The 17,230-nt window shown below is 47.0% G+C and overlaps 1 protein-coding gene across 1 annotated transcript in view; it reads right to left on the minus strand.

The window, feature by feature from the left end:
* The window catches only part of JPH3 (junctophilin 3), a 97,655-nt gene that overhangs the window by 28,537 nt on the left and 51,888 nt on the right, over positions 1-17,230 (minus strand). Inside the window, exon 2 of the mRNA XM_040329385.1 lies at positions 11,736-12,513. Within this exon, the coding sequence (XP_040185319.1) occupies positions 11,736-12,513 (778 nt within the window). The remainder of the gene's footprint in view (positions 1-11,735; positions 12,514-17,230) is intronic.

Here is a 17,230-nt window from a genome sequence, read left to right on the forward strand (position 1 = left end):
AATTCTGTGTGGAAACCATTGTATCGCCCCTACACATTCATATGGGGAATGGAGCCCAGGACCTCAGCGCTGTCCACCAGAAAGCCCCTGCTCTCCATTCCTCTGCCTGTATATATTCTGGATATGCAGATGAAGAAGAAGTGATAAGAGAACATTTTTATTCTGTGAGATAATCTCGTTGCAGAATTGCGCTGTGCCAAATGAATTTTCTGCCGACACTTGTCATCACTCCCACTTCTTTTCTTGGGATCAAGTTGGCCATCTGGTCTTTTATTTTATTTTTTTCAACTTTTCTCTTCTAAAAATTTCTCCCCTCCTCGGCTCTTTTCTTATCTGCTTCATTAAAGGTTGACTCCAACAACCAGAAAAAACGCTCTGGGCCAGATTCAGGTACAGCGGGCGTATCTGTGCTGCGGCGTAACGTATCCGATTTACGTTACGCCGCCGCAAGTTTTTCAGGCAAGTGCTTTATTCACAAAGCACTTGCTCTGTAAGTTGCGGCGGCGTAGCGTAAATCACCCGGCGGAATTCAAATTCGGCGGGTAGGGGGCGTGTATCATTTAAATGAAGCGCGTCCCCACGCCGAACGAACTGCACATGCGCCGTCCCTAAATTTTTCCAGTGTGCATTGCTCCAAATGACGTCGCAAGGACGTCATTGGTTTTGACGTGAACGTAAATGACGTCCAGCCCCATTCACGGACGACTTACGCAAACGACGTAACTTTTTAAAATTTCAACGCGGGAACGACGGCCATACTTAACATTGGCTGCGCCTCATATAGCAGGGGCAACTATACGCCGGGAAAAGCCTAACGTAAACGCCGTAACTTTACTGCGTTGGCCGTGCGTACGTTCGTGAATTCGCGTATCTAGCTAATTTTCATACTCGACGCGGAAATCGACGGAAGCGCCACCTAGCGGGGAAAAAAAAATTGCAGTTTAGATCTGACGGCGTAAGAGACTTACGCCTGTCGGATCTAAAGGATATCTATGCGTAACTGATTCTTAGGCCCCATACACACGGGAGGATTTATCCGCGGATACGGTCCAGCGGACCGTTTCCGCGGATAAATCCTCTCGAGGATTTCAGCAGATTTTAATGCGATGGAGTGTACTCACCATCGCATTGAAATCCGCGCCGAAATCCTCTGGCGATGACGTGTCGCGCCGTCGCCGCGATTATGACGCGGCGACGTGCGCGACGCTGTCATATAAGGAATTCCACGCATGCGTCGAATCATTACGACGCATGCGGGGGATCCCTTCGGACGGATGGATCCGGTGAGTCTGTACAGACCAGTGGATCCATCCGTTGGGATGGACTCCAGCAGATGGATTTGTTGTGCATGTCAGCAAATATTCGATCTGCTGGAATCCATCCCAGGGGAGAAATATCCGCGGAAACAGATCCGCTGGAGTGTACACACCATAGGATCTATCCGCTGAAACCCATTTGCTGGGATTTATCTGCGGATGGATTCAATGGTGTGTACGGGGCCTAAGAATCAGTCGCATAGATACGACGGGCCAGATTAGGACTTTCGACGGCGTACATGGCGCTGCGCCGTCGTAAGTCCTTTCTGAATCTGTCCCTCTGTGTGCATCTAAACCCAACCAGCAAACATTGCAGCCAAGCCCAAGTCAGGAGGTGTCAGGAGTCCTCTCTCCGTTTAGCTTAAATCTGAACTTTAACCTGCTTATATTTTTCCTTCCCTGGTTCCCCCCTCCCCACTCATCAACACACTAATGACATTTTTTAACCACTTAACCCCCCGGACCATATTGCTGGTCAAAGACCAGAGCACTTTTTGCGATTCGGCACTGCGTCGCTTTAACTGACAATTGCGCGGTCGTGCGACGTGGCTCCTAAACAAAATTGGCGTCCTTTTTTCCCCCCCAAATAGAGCTTTCTTTTGATGGTATTTGATCACCGCTGCGGTTTTTAGTTTTTGCGCTATAAACAAAAATAAAGCGACAATATTGAAAAAAATGCTATATTTTTTACTTTTTGCTATAATAAATATCCCCCAAAAATATATAAAAAAACTTTTTTTTCCCTCAGTTTAGGCCGATACGTATTCTTCTACCTATTTTTCGAATAAAAAAAATAGCAATAAGCATTTATTGATTGGTTTGCGCAAAAGTTATAGCGTTTACAAAATAGGGGGTATTTTTATGGCATTTTTATTAATATATTTTTTTTACTAGTAATGGCGGCGATAAGCGATTTTTTTCAGTACTGCGACATTATGGAGGACACTTCGGACACTTTTGACACATTTTTGGGACCATTGGCATGTTTATAGCGATCAGTGCTATAAAAATGCATTGATTACTATAAAAATGCCACTGGCAGTGAAAGGGGTTAACACTAGGGAGCGGGGAAGGGGTTAAGTATGTTCCCCGGGTGTGACACTCGCTCATGCAAGTCTGCAAGGGGCGTATTTCTTCATGATGGGCGCGTGTGATTGGCGGATGCCTACAGAAGGGGGCGTATTTTGTAATGATGGGCAGTGCTATTGCTTGTGTTAGCTAGCTAAATAGCACTGGCCATCATTACAAAATACGCCCCCTTCTGTAGGCATCCGCCCCTCACACGCGCCCATCATGAAGAAATCCGCATTTCTCGACGGGACACCGGAACTGAAATGCTACATGAGGTGGGGGAGGGGCACCCCCTCCCTCTTTTTTTGGGAGGGGGAAGGGAGGGACCCAATGTCATTTTTTTTTCCTTAAGCAGGGCATGTGCCTGATATATTTCTACAGGGATGGGGGAGGGCATGCTTGCTGCCACCTTCTTTTGTGGCCACCTAGGCTGCATACAAGAATAAGGGTCTGATGTGTATTTTTAGGGGGACCCCATGCAAAAAAAAAGGAATGTCATGGGGTCCTCCCACATCTCCTTCCATATTCAAGTCAAAACTAAAAAGAAAAGTTCTGGCCGCCCAGAAGTGGTTGCAGTTGTTGAGTCAAGAGCTGCATCCCGTGTCTCAGATATGACGTCTGCCGCCTCGCCTCTGTATCAGTGTCACACTTCAGAGGAAGAGAGCGCGAAGAATGTCTGACCTCCATCATGTCCCTTCCTGTCATTGCGCAGAGGTGACAGAGTCTTATGTAGCGCCTGATTACTTCCAAGGTAACCAGTGCTATCGAAATTTAGAGTATAATCAGAGTGTAAGTGACTCTGATTTAAATTTCAATTCTAGAGAGGGTCTCTGTTTCAGTTTGGCTGTGCTGTGGGCTCATTCTGTCGTGCTGGGGTGTCTTCCCACCCCGGTGCGGTAGGTGGCAGCAGTGGAATTGAGGTTTGGGTGTTCTCTCCCAGCGGCCAATCAGGAGGTTTGGGCCTCGCTGGGCATGCTGGGAGAGGGTACTTATGAGACAGACGCCATTTTGTGGTGTTGTCTTCCGGGGTGGCACCCACCTTTAGGGTGGCCACATCACGGCGCTCCGGCGTTATGGCCTACCTGGCCGGAGTGTGCGTGCTATGCAGTGTTCCTGTTTTCGGGCCTAAGTTGGTCCGGAGCCTTTGAGCAGGACGGGGACCTAGTGGTTGACTGGGTTCCCACTTTGAAGATCCCAAGCGAGTTCAGCTGTTCGGTGAAGAGTCCAACTGAGGAGCGCCAATGAGAGGCTGGCGGTCCAATAGGATTCTGACGAACCACTGGGGATCGAGGTGACCGGACACTGAAGGATTGACTCCTCTTTCAGTCGGTACCTGGACGACGGTGAAAGAAAAGAGGATCCAGGCGTAACTTTACCTAGGAGGGTTATCTCGGTATCTACAATCAGAGAGGGCCTGTGGCAGAGGCGTCTCTCTGAACGTTCAAGAGAGTCTTTGGCAGAGACTTTTAGGTAGATTCAGGTAGAGTTAGGCCGACTTATCAGTAGATAAGTCGACCTAATTTAGAATCTACGCCGACGTATGTTTAAGCGTATGCTCAAACAGAGATACGCTTAAACATATCTAGGGTACGACGGCTTGCGCCGTCCTATCTTAGATTGCAATATTTTGGATGGCCGCTAGGTGGCGCTTCCATTGCGGTCGGCGTAGAATATGTAAATGAGTTGTTTCGCCGATTCACGAACGTACGCCCGGCCGCCGCAGTCGATTTACTCCGTTTCCGTAAGGCATTAGCAGGCCTAAAGTTATTCCATCTAATTAGGTGGAATAACAATGTTAAAGTATGGCCGCCGTTCCCGCCGCGAGATTCAAATTTTTTACGTCGTTTGCGTAATTCGTCCGCGAATCGGGATTTACGTCGTTTACGTCAAAATCAATAGGCCCGTACGGCGTACTTAGCCGCAATGCACACTGGGAAATGTAGGCGCATGCGCAGTAACAAAAAAACATCAAAAACGTGAGGTCAAGCCTCATTACCATACAACACGCCCCCCTCCAAGACATTTGAATCCGCCGCCCTTACGCCCGCCCGCTTTAGGCTACGCCGCCGTATATTAGCAGGCAAGTACATTGATAATCATGTACTTGCCTCGCTAACTTACGGCGGCGTAGCTTAAATTCCTTAAGCTACGCCGCCGCAAAGTTAGGTCAATCTTACTGAATCTACCTATTTCTTCTAGAGATTCGAGCGGTGTCCCGGCTGCTAGGTCAGTGAGAGAGGTCTATCCGGGCACGCTAGGCCCACTCAAGCAGGAGTGGTGTAAGAGTGTTACGCATGGGAACAGGACTGTTCCAGATACTACGCCTGAATCTATCCCTCTCATCACCTGTTCACTGTTTTTACCCGGCTGGGTAATAAAGAGCACATAAAAAGACATTTCATCGTGGACATTCCTTTGTTGCTGCTGTGTGCATCATTCATCCCTAGACAAGTGGAGAGAGCCATGAGGTAAATCTGCCATCCCATCAACTATCAGCGGCTCCTTCGGGGGTGAGCGCTACACTTACTATTATTATTATACATTTCTATAGCTCTGACCTATACCACAGTGCTGTACAGAGAACACTGAGCTAGTCACAGCAGTCTCTGCACCAGAGGAGCTTACACTTTAATGTCCCCCCCCCACTTTAATGAATACAGTGAAGAATTGCTGAGTCTGTGTGTTGTAGTGATTATGAGTGGAGAGCCTCCTCTTGTGTCTCAGATAAGAGGTCTGCCGCCTGGCCTCCTTATCAGAGTCACACTTCAGAGGAAGAGAGTGTGAAGGACGTCTGCCCTCCATCATGTCACTGTGCGGACATTTCTGGCACCACGTAACCCTTTTTTGGCCGCTAGCAAGGGTTAAAAATGCCCTGCTAGCACAGCCGAATAGTGATGCGAAAATGGCAGGAAAGCGCCGCTAAAAATAGCGGCACTTTACCGCCGACACCCCCACCGCCCCAGTGTGAAAGGGCTCTTAGAAGTGACTGAGCCCCGCCGCGTTGGCCGAGTTTTATCAGACAGGAAGTGAGGGAAAATCCATAACAGGAATACAATAATAAAACTTCTAGCTCTAGCTTTTCCCACCTCTACTATTTTTTTGTGTCGGTGTTGCAGTTGGAGAATTTTCCGCACTTTCTGTTTGGTAAAACATTGTCAGCGGGACAGGAAGTGAAGGGAAATCTTTGTTATGAAGCCTTGGAATGGAGGGAAAATCCCCACTCCATCCAAGATGCTAAATACATTTTCTGCGAGAAACAGAAAAAGAGTCCTAGATGCCTTTCCAAAAACTGTGCGGCGCCATGCAGTTTTGGCTGTACATATGAATGGCATTGCCATACGTCTGCTAAATGGCAGCGTGTTTCTCTGCATGGTGGGAAAGCGCAAAAGTACATGATGTTGCGCATGTGCCCAACATGCAAAGGTCTGAACTGAACAGGCTGAAGGTGGGTCAAAGTGTTTCCATTTGTCAGTCCAGTTTTAACAATCCTTCACCTGCCATACCCTATTATTATTTTTTATTTAAATTGCCATATATATTTATTTATTACCGGTACTTATACTTTTAAGGTTATCGACTTCATTATTTGGAGGGATTTGGTGCTCAGATGACCCACCAACGCGTTTTATTTTCGGATGATGCCACTGTGGGCCCAGGCGGTGCCATTGCATATTTCCTAGGCTGAGCTGCAGTCCCAAAATACGCGGCACACTACACATGGCGTTTGGTTGTTGGATTTGCCTCCGGACCCATATTTTGCAGAGGAGAGACGAGAGATGCTGAGAAGCATCATTTAGTGCACAGAAGTGGCTCTCGCTCCGAGATGCTGGAAAGTGACTCATAATGAGTCACAGCGATGGACAGACGCCATACATGACGGGGCCTGCTGTACGGAGTGCCATGGCAGAGAGGAGCCATCTGGACAGGGAACCAGGCTGTCCTCAACATGACTCATACCAAGCCTAATGCCTCGTACACACGTACGGGATTTCCGACAGGAAAAGTTCCCGAAGGAAATCCCGAGGGTAAAGCCGAGAACCTGCTCGGTTCAGTCTTTCCCCTACACACGGCCGGTTTTCCCGACAGAAAAACTGCGATGGTCGGCAATCCCGCCCGTGTGTATGCTCCATCGCAGTTTTTCCCATAGGAAAACTGCTAAAAAACGGCGGGAAAAAAGAGTTCTCTTTTTTTGTCCAGCGGATTTTGGCCAGTTTTCCCGTCGAAAAAACTGCGAGGAGCATACACACGGCCGGGATTCCCGGCCAAAAGCTTTCCTCGCAGCCTACCTGACAGGACCCCCCCCCCCTGGTACATCTGAATCCTGCCCACTACCCCACAGTGCCCACTATCCTGCTCTCTGTACCGCCTGCATCCCCCTCACTCCTTACTCTACACCTCCTGTGTCCTCCACTACCCAACACTGCATTACTCCACACTCCACCCCCAATTATCAGCACCCACATTCTACATCCCCCTAATAGCCCACTCTGCACCCCTTAAATCCTCCATTACCCCACATCTCCTTGTATCCCCCATTACTCCACATTATGCATCCCCATTACTCCATACTCTGTATCCCCTATATCCTCCAATACTCCCTATTCTGCCCCCCTATTACTCCACAATCTGCCCCCCCTGTCTTCTACATTACCCCCACATTCTGCACCCCTTGCTTTCTGCATCACCCCACATTCTGCACCCCTTGGATCACCCATTACCCCACATTTTGCACTCCTTCATCCCCCATTACCCCACATTCTGCATCCCTTGGATCCCCAATTACCCCACATTCTGTCCCCCCTTAGATCCCATGTTACCCCACATTCTACACACCACATTACCCCACATTCTGCACCCCCTGCATCTTTCATTGACCAACATTCTGCACCCCCTGCATCACCCATTACACCACACACTGCACCCCTTGCATCCCCCATTACCCCACTCTACACCTCTTGTATCCCCCCACTACCCAACACTGCATGACTCCACACTCCACCCCCAATTATCAGCACCCACACTCTACATCTCCTAATAGCCAACACTCTGCACCCCCTGAATCCCCCATTACCCCACACCTCCTTGTATCCCCCATTACTCCACATTCTGCATCCCCATTACTCAGTACTCTGTATCCCCTATAACCTCCAATACTCCCTATTCTGCACCCCCTATTACTCCACAATCTGCACCCCCCCCCCTGTCTTCTACATTACCCCACATTCTGCACCACTTGCCTTCTGCATCACTCCACACTCCACCCCCAATTATCAGCACCCACACTCTACATCCCCTAATAGCCCACACTCTGCACCCCCTGCATCCCCAATTACTTTACATTATGCACCCCCTGAATCCCCCATTACCCCACACCCTGCACATACTTGTATCCCCCATTACTCCACATTCTGCACCCCCATTACTCCACACTCTGTACCCCCTATATTCCCCAATACTCCTTATTATGTGCCCCCTATTACGCCACAATCTGCACCCCCTGCCTGCAGCGTTGCTCCACAGTCTGCACCCCTTGCCTCCTTTATCACCCCACCTTCTGCACCCCTTGGATCACCCTATCGCCCACATTTTGCACCCCTGCATCCCCCATTACCCCACATTCTGCATCCTTTGGATCCCCCAATACCATTCTCCACCTCCAGAACCCCCCATTACCCCACATTCTGTACCCCTTGGATTCTACGTTACCCCACATTCTGCACCCCCTGCATTACCCATTGCCCTACATTCTGCACCCCCTGAATCCCACATAACACCACATTCTGCACCCCCTGCATTCCACATTACCCCACATTCTGCACCACCTGCAACCTCCTTGGCCCTACATTCTGCACCCCTTGCATCCCACATTACCCAACATTCTGCATCCCATATTACCCCACACGCTGCACCCCCTGCATCCATTACCCTAAATGTTGTACCCCTAGATCCCCCATTACATATTACTTTGCACCAATGCATCCTCCAATACACCACGTTTTGCACCCACCAGACACACTGTGCCCCCCACTGCTCATATTTGGGCTCTTCCCATCTCTAAGATTTTGAGTAAAACTTCACCAGGAGAGGGTGCACTCACTGGCCCCTGGGGGCCCTTTCTGTAGGAATTGTTATGGCGCACTCTGTGTGGCTGCTTAGCCACACCGCCCCGCTATGGGTGTGGGGGATTCTGGTGCTGGACTGTGAGTTGCCCCTACTGAACCCTTCTGCTAACCTGATGGGGCCCAGCCTGGTAAGTGAGGGCTTCCTCTACCCCCCCTATCAGTGGTCCTGTATAATACATAACACATAACACGCAGAGGGGTCAGTTAAATAACAGCCAATAAAATGCAGTAAAATAGTGCTTGCATTAAATCAGTTTTGAAAGTGCAATTCGCTAAGAATTTCGCGTTAAATAACAAATGCAGCGTTTGTTTGATTGAGCGTTTTTCATACAGTAATTTATCACATTGAGCTGGTTGCTAAGGAGTGGCCCGGGAAGCCCGAAACATGGGTAGGGGTGCTTTAGATGCCCCTCCCACCCCAAAGCACCTTGTCCCCATGTTGATGGTAACAAGGGCCTACTCCCCACAACCCTGGATGGTAGTTGTGGGTGTCTGCGGGTTGCACGATATCAAAGCCGCAGTCAATCTGCACGAGAGCTAAAGGTTTGATGTTTCAACTGAAACTTGAACAGCTAAGTGAAGTGAGATCACAGCCAGATGCAATCGCATTGTGTGCGATGGCTGATACGTCCTCCAGACCCCATAGAAGCAGAATGATCTATCTTTACCTCGCATTACATGAGAATTATCATTCCTTACAACAAATGTCAGACTCTGTCTGATCACTTTTTCTGTCTCGTCTCTCCATAATCTCCTTTTTAGTGTGCAAAGCATCACTCCGCACCGCTCTTTTTTTTATTGGCACATGATCTGTCTGGATTTTAATGGGTGTCTTGCACCCCCCCCTCCCCCCCCCCACTTCCCATAAAACCAGTGCCATCACACAGGTGATGATGAATCACTGGAGCCCAGCGCTGCACACACATGGTAGGTGGGCGGCAGCACAAAGCGATTCCCCCTTACGCTCTGTCACATCTGAGAGTCTGAAAAGGGAGACGACGGCACTGACTGCGCATCAAGGTGATCAGAGAGGGCGGACAGGTGAACACAACAGGCTTTAATGGATTAGGAAGGGAACTGGGTCAAGCAGAGAAGTTCCTTCTGTGTGACAGCTGTAGTTTGCTTAGACTCAACTTACTGCCCTGCGACTAGTGCGACTCCACATATACTCTATGTACTAACACTCTATAGCTGTCCAATACATAACCAATAAATCTCACTCCCTCAACCTTGAGGCCGCGTACACACGGTCGATCCATTCGATGAGAATGGTCCGACGGGCCGTTTTCATCGGTTCACCGCTGAAGTAGACTGATGGTCTGATGTGCGTACACACCATCGTTTCAAAAACCGATTGTGTCAGAACGCGGTGACGTATAACACACGACGTGCTGAAAAAAACGAATTTCAATGCTTCCAAGCATGCGTCGACTTGATTCTGAGCATGCGCGGGTTTTGAACTGATGCTTTTGTGTACTGACCATCGGTTTGGACCTATCGGTCAGCGGTCCATCGGTTCGATTTTAAAGCAAGTTCTCTAATTTTTGTCCGAAGGACAAAAGACCGATGGGGCGTACACACGGACGGTTTGGACCGATGAAACCGAACTTCGGTCCGTTTTCATCGGTTTGGACCGATGGTATGTACGCGGCTTTACACTAGTTCTCACCCGAATGGTACCCCTTCATTCTAACCTACACCATAACAGAAACCCCAACACTAACCCTCACCTTATCAGTAATCCTAACACTAATCCTTACCCTAACAGTATTCCTAACACTAACCTTCTCCTCATTGGCAACACTTAAAGTCACCTTAAGGCCCCGTACACACGGGAGGATTTATCCGCGGATACGGTCCAGCGGACCGTTTCCACGGATAAATCCTCTCGAGGATTTGCGCGGATTTTGATGCGATGGAGTGTACTCACCATCGAATCGAAATCCGCGCCAAAATCCTCTGGCGATGACGTGTCGCGCCGTCGCCGCGATGATGACGCGGCGACGTGCGCGACGCAGTCATATAAGGAATTCCACGCATGCGTCGAATCATTACGACGCATGCGGGGGATCCCTTTGGACGGATTGATCCGGTGAGTCTGTACAGACCAGCGGATCAATCCGTTGGGATGGATTCCAGCGGATAGATTTGAAGACATGTCTTCAAATATTTATCTACTGGAAATCCATCGCATGGGAGAAAAATCCGTGGAAACAGATCCGCTGGATTGTACACACCATAGAATCTATCCGCTGAAACCCATTCGCTGGGATTTTTCAGTGGATGGATTCTATCGTGTGTATGGGGCCTAATAGTAATACTCACCGTAATGGTAATCTTAAAAAAAAGCCTGATTTTAATCGTAACCCTAACCTACACCTTAACTGCAGTTCTAACACTAATGCCGTGTACACATGATCATTTTTCGGCATGTAATAAATAAAGTTTTCAAAAAATGTCATTTAAAATGATCGTGTGTGGGCTTCACATCGTTTTTCGGGTTCTGAAAAACGACCAAAAAAAAAAATCGAACATGCTGCATTTTTTAACAACGTTTAAAACAATGTAGTTTTTCGGGTTGTAAAAAATGATCGTGTGTGGGCTAAAACGACGTTAAAAATCCGCGCATGCTCAGAAGCAAGTTATGAGACGGGAGCGCTCGTTCTGGTAAAAGTAGCTTTCGTAATGGAGTAAGCACATTCATCACGCTGTAACAGACAGAAAAGCGCGAACTGTCTTTTACTAACACGAAATCAGCTAAAGCAGCTACAAGGGTGGCGCCATCCGCATGGAACTTCCCCTTTATAGTGCTGTCGCACGTGTTGTACGTCACCACGCTTTGCTAGAGCATTTTTTTTTTACGATCGTGTGTGGACAACGTCGTTTTAATGATGAAGTTGGAAAAAACTTTGTTTTTTCTAGAGGCTGAAAAATGTTGTTCTTTAAATGCCGAAAAATGATCGTGTGTACGCGGCATGACTCTCACCTTGCCCTTAACCCTAACATTAAAACTCTACTTACACATTTCCCGACATTCCTGACTATATGCTACTGTAAAGCAGGCCACACCCCTGGTCCAATATAATTCCAACCAAAACATATTAAATCATGCCTTAACCCCACCTATTTCAGGGTAAAGCTCCACCCCCACAACCTCGGGTAATGTTGGCAACCATGTATCTCTTCCCTCCAATATTGCACATGCACAAGAACCCCGCCTCCTCACCTTGACGCCGCAATCTCCGACTTCTGCTTGGCAATGTTGCTCGCCCTCTCGGCCTGCTCCACGGCCCGGTCCACCTTCTCCCGGATCTTGCTGGCCCGGAGCGGGATCAGGTTCTTCCTCTTTCCGCTCACCAGGACATTCTGCTTGTACTTTCCCTCCTCCTTGGTGCCGTCCGGAAAGGTCATGCAGCCGTAGCCATGCCGCTTGTTGTTGGCCCACTCCCCCTCGTACTTCAACCCATCTGAGCGCTGGCTCACCCCAAAGCCAGAGCGCTTGTCGTGTTTCCACTCGCCCATGTAGGCCTCGGTGGTGGTGGCATCGATGTCGTCCTCGATGACCGACAGCTCCGTCTCGCCTTCGCCCAGGCTGATGGTGGAGTTGATGTCGCTGGCGGTGGAGCTGACAGTGCTCATGCCGGCCTCACTGCGGAACGAGCTTTGCTTGCTCCGCTGACTGGCCAATGAGCTCTTCGACTCCGACTTGCGCAACTTCAGGCCGCTGAGGATGGACCTCCGGAAGATGCCCTTCTTCTTGTTCTTTAACATCTCCGCGTCGCTATGCGCCATCAACACAAACCCTCCCCTGGAGACGGCGGGGCTGCCGGACACCCCACATGAGGCGTCCGGGTGCATGGCCGTGCCATTGGTATGCTCGCTACGGAGCGAGTTTATAGAGGTCCTAAGAGGGGATCTGATAACTGCAGCCATCCCATAGGGAACGCTTTGGCGCATTCCAAACCCTTGTCGTATTCCCGCGGCCCACTGACCTTGGTAGGTACCTGGAAGAGACAAAAATACAGGACAGCATTACCAAAAACTGCAATGGACCTCATTATTCAAAATGGCTGAAATAACAACTGTCCGAGGTGCACTATAGACACCAATCACCTGTCATCACCGCAAAGGTCCTGGGATGGCTGTGACAGTACAATGACCACTATAGCACCTTGGGTCCTCCAAATCTCAATACTTTCTGGTAGTGTCAAGAGCTCTCCCACCTCCTGCAATCTCCTATTGGGGCCCATAACTATGATCAGGGGATTGATTTCCAATGGAAGGTGAAGCTCATGATACTACCAGCTGATTGGCTGGGGATTTGGGGGCCCCGTATTTCTCATCTACAAGCCTTGTACTGCTGCAGCCCATTTAGTACCTGTGTGGAAATGACCGGTCTTCTTTAAGGAAAGTGACAGCTGAAAGAATGGAAGATTGAATCTGATTGGCTGAAAAGCACTGATAATTGAAAATTCATTCTCTGTTAAGGAACAAAGGCAAATGTCAGCTATGAAACTATTTGTGTACAGAGACTGTTCATAGAAAATTCCATTCCAAGATTCCAGCAGAGACAATTACTGGAGGAAACACAATTCACATTTCCCATAATGCCCCACTACGGGGTTGTAATTTATATGTTGTTATGTATTAGATAGATAGATAGATAGATAGATAGATAGATAGATAGATAAATAGATAGATAATAGATCGATAGATAATAGATCGATAGGTGGATAGATAGATAGAGAGATAGAGAGATAGATAGAGAGATAGATAGATAGATAGATAGATAGATAGATAGATAGATAGATAGATAAATAGATAGATAATAGATCGATAGATAGATAGATAGATAGATAGAATTGATAGATAATAGTAGATTATTTATTACATATTGTATATTTTTAAGTATAGAAACAATTGATACTAGATAGATAGATAGATAGATAGATAGATAGATAGATAGATAGATAGATAGATAGATATGAATTGATAATAGATTGATAGATAATAGTATATTATTTATTACATATTGTATATTTTTTTAAGTATAGAAAAAATTGATTAAAGATAGATAGATAGATACTATAGATAGATAGATAGATAGATAGATAGATAGATAGATAGAATTGATAATAGATAGATAGATAGATAGATAGATAGATAGATAGATAGATAGATAGATAGAATTGATAATAGATAGATAGATAGATAGATAGATAGATAGATAGATAGATAGATAGATAGATAGATAGATAGATAGATAGATAGATAGATAGAATTGATAATAGATAGATAGATAATAGTATATTATTTATAACATATTGTATATTTTTTTAAGTATAGAAAAATAGATTAAAGATATATAGATAAATACTATAGATAGATGGATAGATAGATAGATAGATAGATAGATAGATAGATAGATAGATAGATAGATAGATAGATAGATAGATAGATAGATAGTATATTATTTATTACATATTGTATATTTTTTTAAGTATAGAAAAAATTGATCAAAGATAGATAGATAGATAGAGAGATAGATAGATAGATAGATAGATAGATAGATAGATAGATAGATAGATAGAGAGATAGATAGATAGATAGAGAGATAACTATCTATCATTGGACAATAGGCTACCAGCACGGCAGAAATGTTATCTTAGCAGTTGTTCAGCAAGGAAGGGGAGTCGCTTCCATGAAAGACAGATGGTCAGGAGAGGAATAATCTATAAATATATAATACAATACAGTTGTGGAAACATGGAACAGCAAGCTGTAAAATTTACAGAAAATAAATAAAGACAAGAATAAATAATGAGCTCCCTGAATTTCCGCCAATAAAGTGACCCGTCCCCGGCTAAGCCCCCCTTTAGCCGTCCTCTGATCAGGGGGCTCCCCGCTATTACATCACAGATTGGCGCTCTGGCACTGAGCCAGGAATAGGGTAGGTTCTCTCTATGACAGGTATGTGGTCTCAGGTGCCGAGGCAGCAGATGTTGCGGCAGCTCAGCCGGGGGATGCGTCATGTCAAAGCTGCGTCTAAGTAGCTCGGTGAGTTTGCGCTTGCGGCTGTTTGCACAAGCAGTTGAATCGCAAAGGCCTTGTTCTAATTTAATCATCAAACTTGTCACCCAAGCTTAAAGGGGTTGTAAAGGAAAAACATTTTTTTCCTAAATAGCTTCCTTTACCTTAGTGCAGTCCTCCTTCACTTACCTCATCCTTCCATTTTGCGTTTAAATGTCCTTATTTCTTCTGAGAAATCCTCACTTCCTGTTCTTCTGTCTGTAACTCCACACAGTAATGTGAGGCTTTCTCCCTGGTGTGGAGTGTCGTGCTCACCCCCTACCTTGGACTACAGGAGAGTCAGGACGCTCTCTAACACACAGCTCCTTTCTCTATCTGCAACGTAGAAAGCGTCCTGACTCTCCTGTAGTCCAAGGGAGGGGGGCGAGCACGACACTCCACACCAGGGAGAAAGCCTTGCATTACTGTGTGGAGTTACAGACAGAAGAACAGGAAGTGAGAGCAAATATTCATAAACCCAGCACCGCCTCCTGGCATGTCATGAGAGCCAATCACTGTGGTCACATATTCATAAACCCAGCCCCGCCTCCTGGCATGTCATGAAAGCCAATCACTGCGGTCACATATTCATAAACCCAGCCCCGCCTCCTGGCATGTCATGAGAACCAATCACTGCGGCCACATATTCATAAACACAGCCCCGCCTCCTGGCATGTCATGAAAGCCAATCACTGCGGTCATATATTAATAAACCCAGCCCCGCCTCCTGGCATGTCATGAAAGCCAATCACTGTGGTCACATATTCATAAACCCAGCCCCGCCTCCTGGCATCTAAAACCTCTTAAAGGGACAGGAGGCACTAATGCCAAGGTGTTAAGGCAACGCAGCAACAACGCATCTGCATTGCAATGCACCACAACACATGGTAACACAGGGTTTGACAAATTTGCTTGGAATCTAGGAGCCAGCTAAAAAAGTTAGGAGCCAGAAACCCCCGTCCCGTCCCGACGAGCTTGCGCGCAGAAGCGAACACATACGTGAGCAGCGCCCGCATATGTAAACGATGTTCAAAGCACACATGTGAGGTATCGCCACGATTGGTAGAGCGAGAGCAATAATTCTAGCCCTAGACCCCCTCTGTAACTCAAAACATGCAACCTGTAGATTTTTTTAAACGTCGCCTATGAAGATTTTAAAGGGTAAAAGTTTGACGGCATTCCACGAGCGGACGCAATTTTGAAGCGTGACATGTTGGGTATGAATTTACTCGGCATAACATTTAAAAAAATGGGGATAACTTAACTGTTGTCTTATTTTTTAATTAAAAAATGTGTAATTTTTTCCCAAAAAAGTGCGCTTGTAAGACCGCTGCGCAAATACGGCGTGACAAAGTATTGCAACGATCGCCATTTTATTTTCTAGGGTGTTAGGATAAAAAATATATATAATGTTTGGGGGTTCTAATTAGAGGGAAAAAGATGGCAGTGAAAATAGTGAAAAATGACATTAGAATTGCTGTTTAACTTGTAATGCTTAACTTGTAATACCAACGGCCACCACCAGATGGCGCCAGCTCACACATCTGGTGGTAATAACTTGTAATACCAACGGCTCACCACCAGATGGCGCCAGCTCACAAAAAAAAAATGCCATTTCCAGTCGCCATGGCGACCTGGCGTCCGGGATTTGTCGAGCCCTGTGGTAACATACTTCTTTGCTTTGCGGCACGTTGTGTTGCCGAATAAGGTTGTTATCCTTTTTTTTGCATGATTTAGTGCACTGGCAACCCATTTATTTTAGCAGGCTGCCTTAACGCAGTGCACGTGAATGCGAGAAAAATGAGCATTAACACGCATGTGCACCAGGATGCCGAGGTCTGAATGGGCCCCAATAGGCATAATCCATGTCTGAGCCGCTTGTGTTGGAGGTTTATCTGGATCCCTCTCTCAGCAAAGCAGAGACCCCCTGAAGAGGACTTCCCGGCATTGTCACAGTTTCCTTTCTACACCGGCGCAGAGCTCACCGGGAGCCTACCTCAATGGCGGTCTCAGGAGATCCAATTCACTAGAGATAATAAAGAAAACACGCCAAACATCAACTACGTCAAAAAGGACGCCTGATGCTGCATCATCAGCGGCGTATCATGCGCTATCAATCGCCTGGATATCGCTCTATTAATCATTCTTCTCCAAGCCGAAGGAAGCCTTTGTTGTCAGACAAAGGCGGAATCTCCGGGGGAAACTTCATGGAGAAATAAAGAAAACAGAAACCCGCAGAACGCAAAACGCGCAAAACAAATCCCCCATCCCCGCTCACAGCACATCAGAGGGTTCGCGGCCTCCGAATCTTCAGGGTTTGGATGACATTTTGCTTTAGTTGTCACTCTTTATATGTTTTTAAAAATTCAGCTTTTGTACTATACATACAGTATGCAACTGCTGTTTTACAAATAAAGGATTCCCAGAGCAGTGTGGGAGAGCTAAAGGGGACAGCATTGCAGGAGTAGCTTTGCCTCGAGGCTCAGTTTTTCTGATTGAAACCTCCCATTGAGCTGTTTGATCAGAGAGGAGTCACTGAACTGATGATTCTAAGGCCGGGTTCACACATGTGCGGCCACAGTTTCAGGGCGGCAGTCCGGTGTGTTTCTGTTCACCAGTTCATGTGCAATTTAGGTGCAAATTTTTACCTGA

This window comes from Rana temporaria, chromosome 11 (genome assembly GCF_905171775.1).
Source record: "Rana temporaria chromosome 11, aRanTem1.1, whole genome shotgun sequence".
Taxonomy (NCBI): Eukaryota; Metazoa; Chordata; class Amphibia; order Anura; family Ranidae; genus Rana; species Rana temporaria.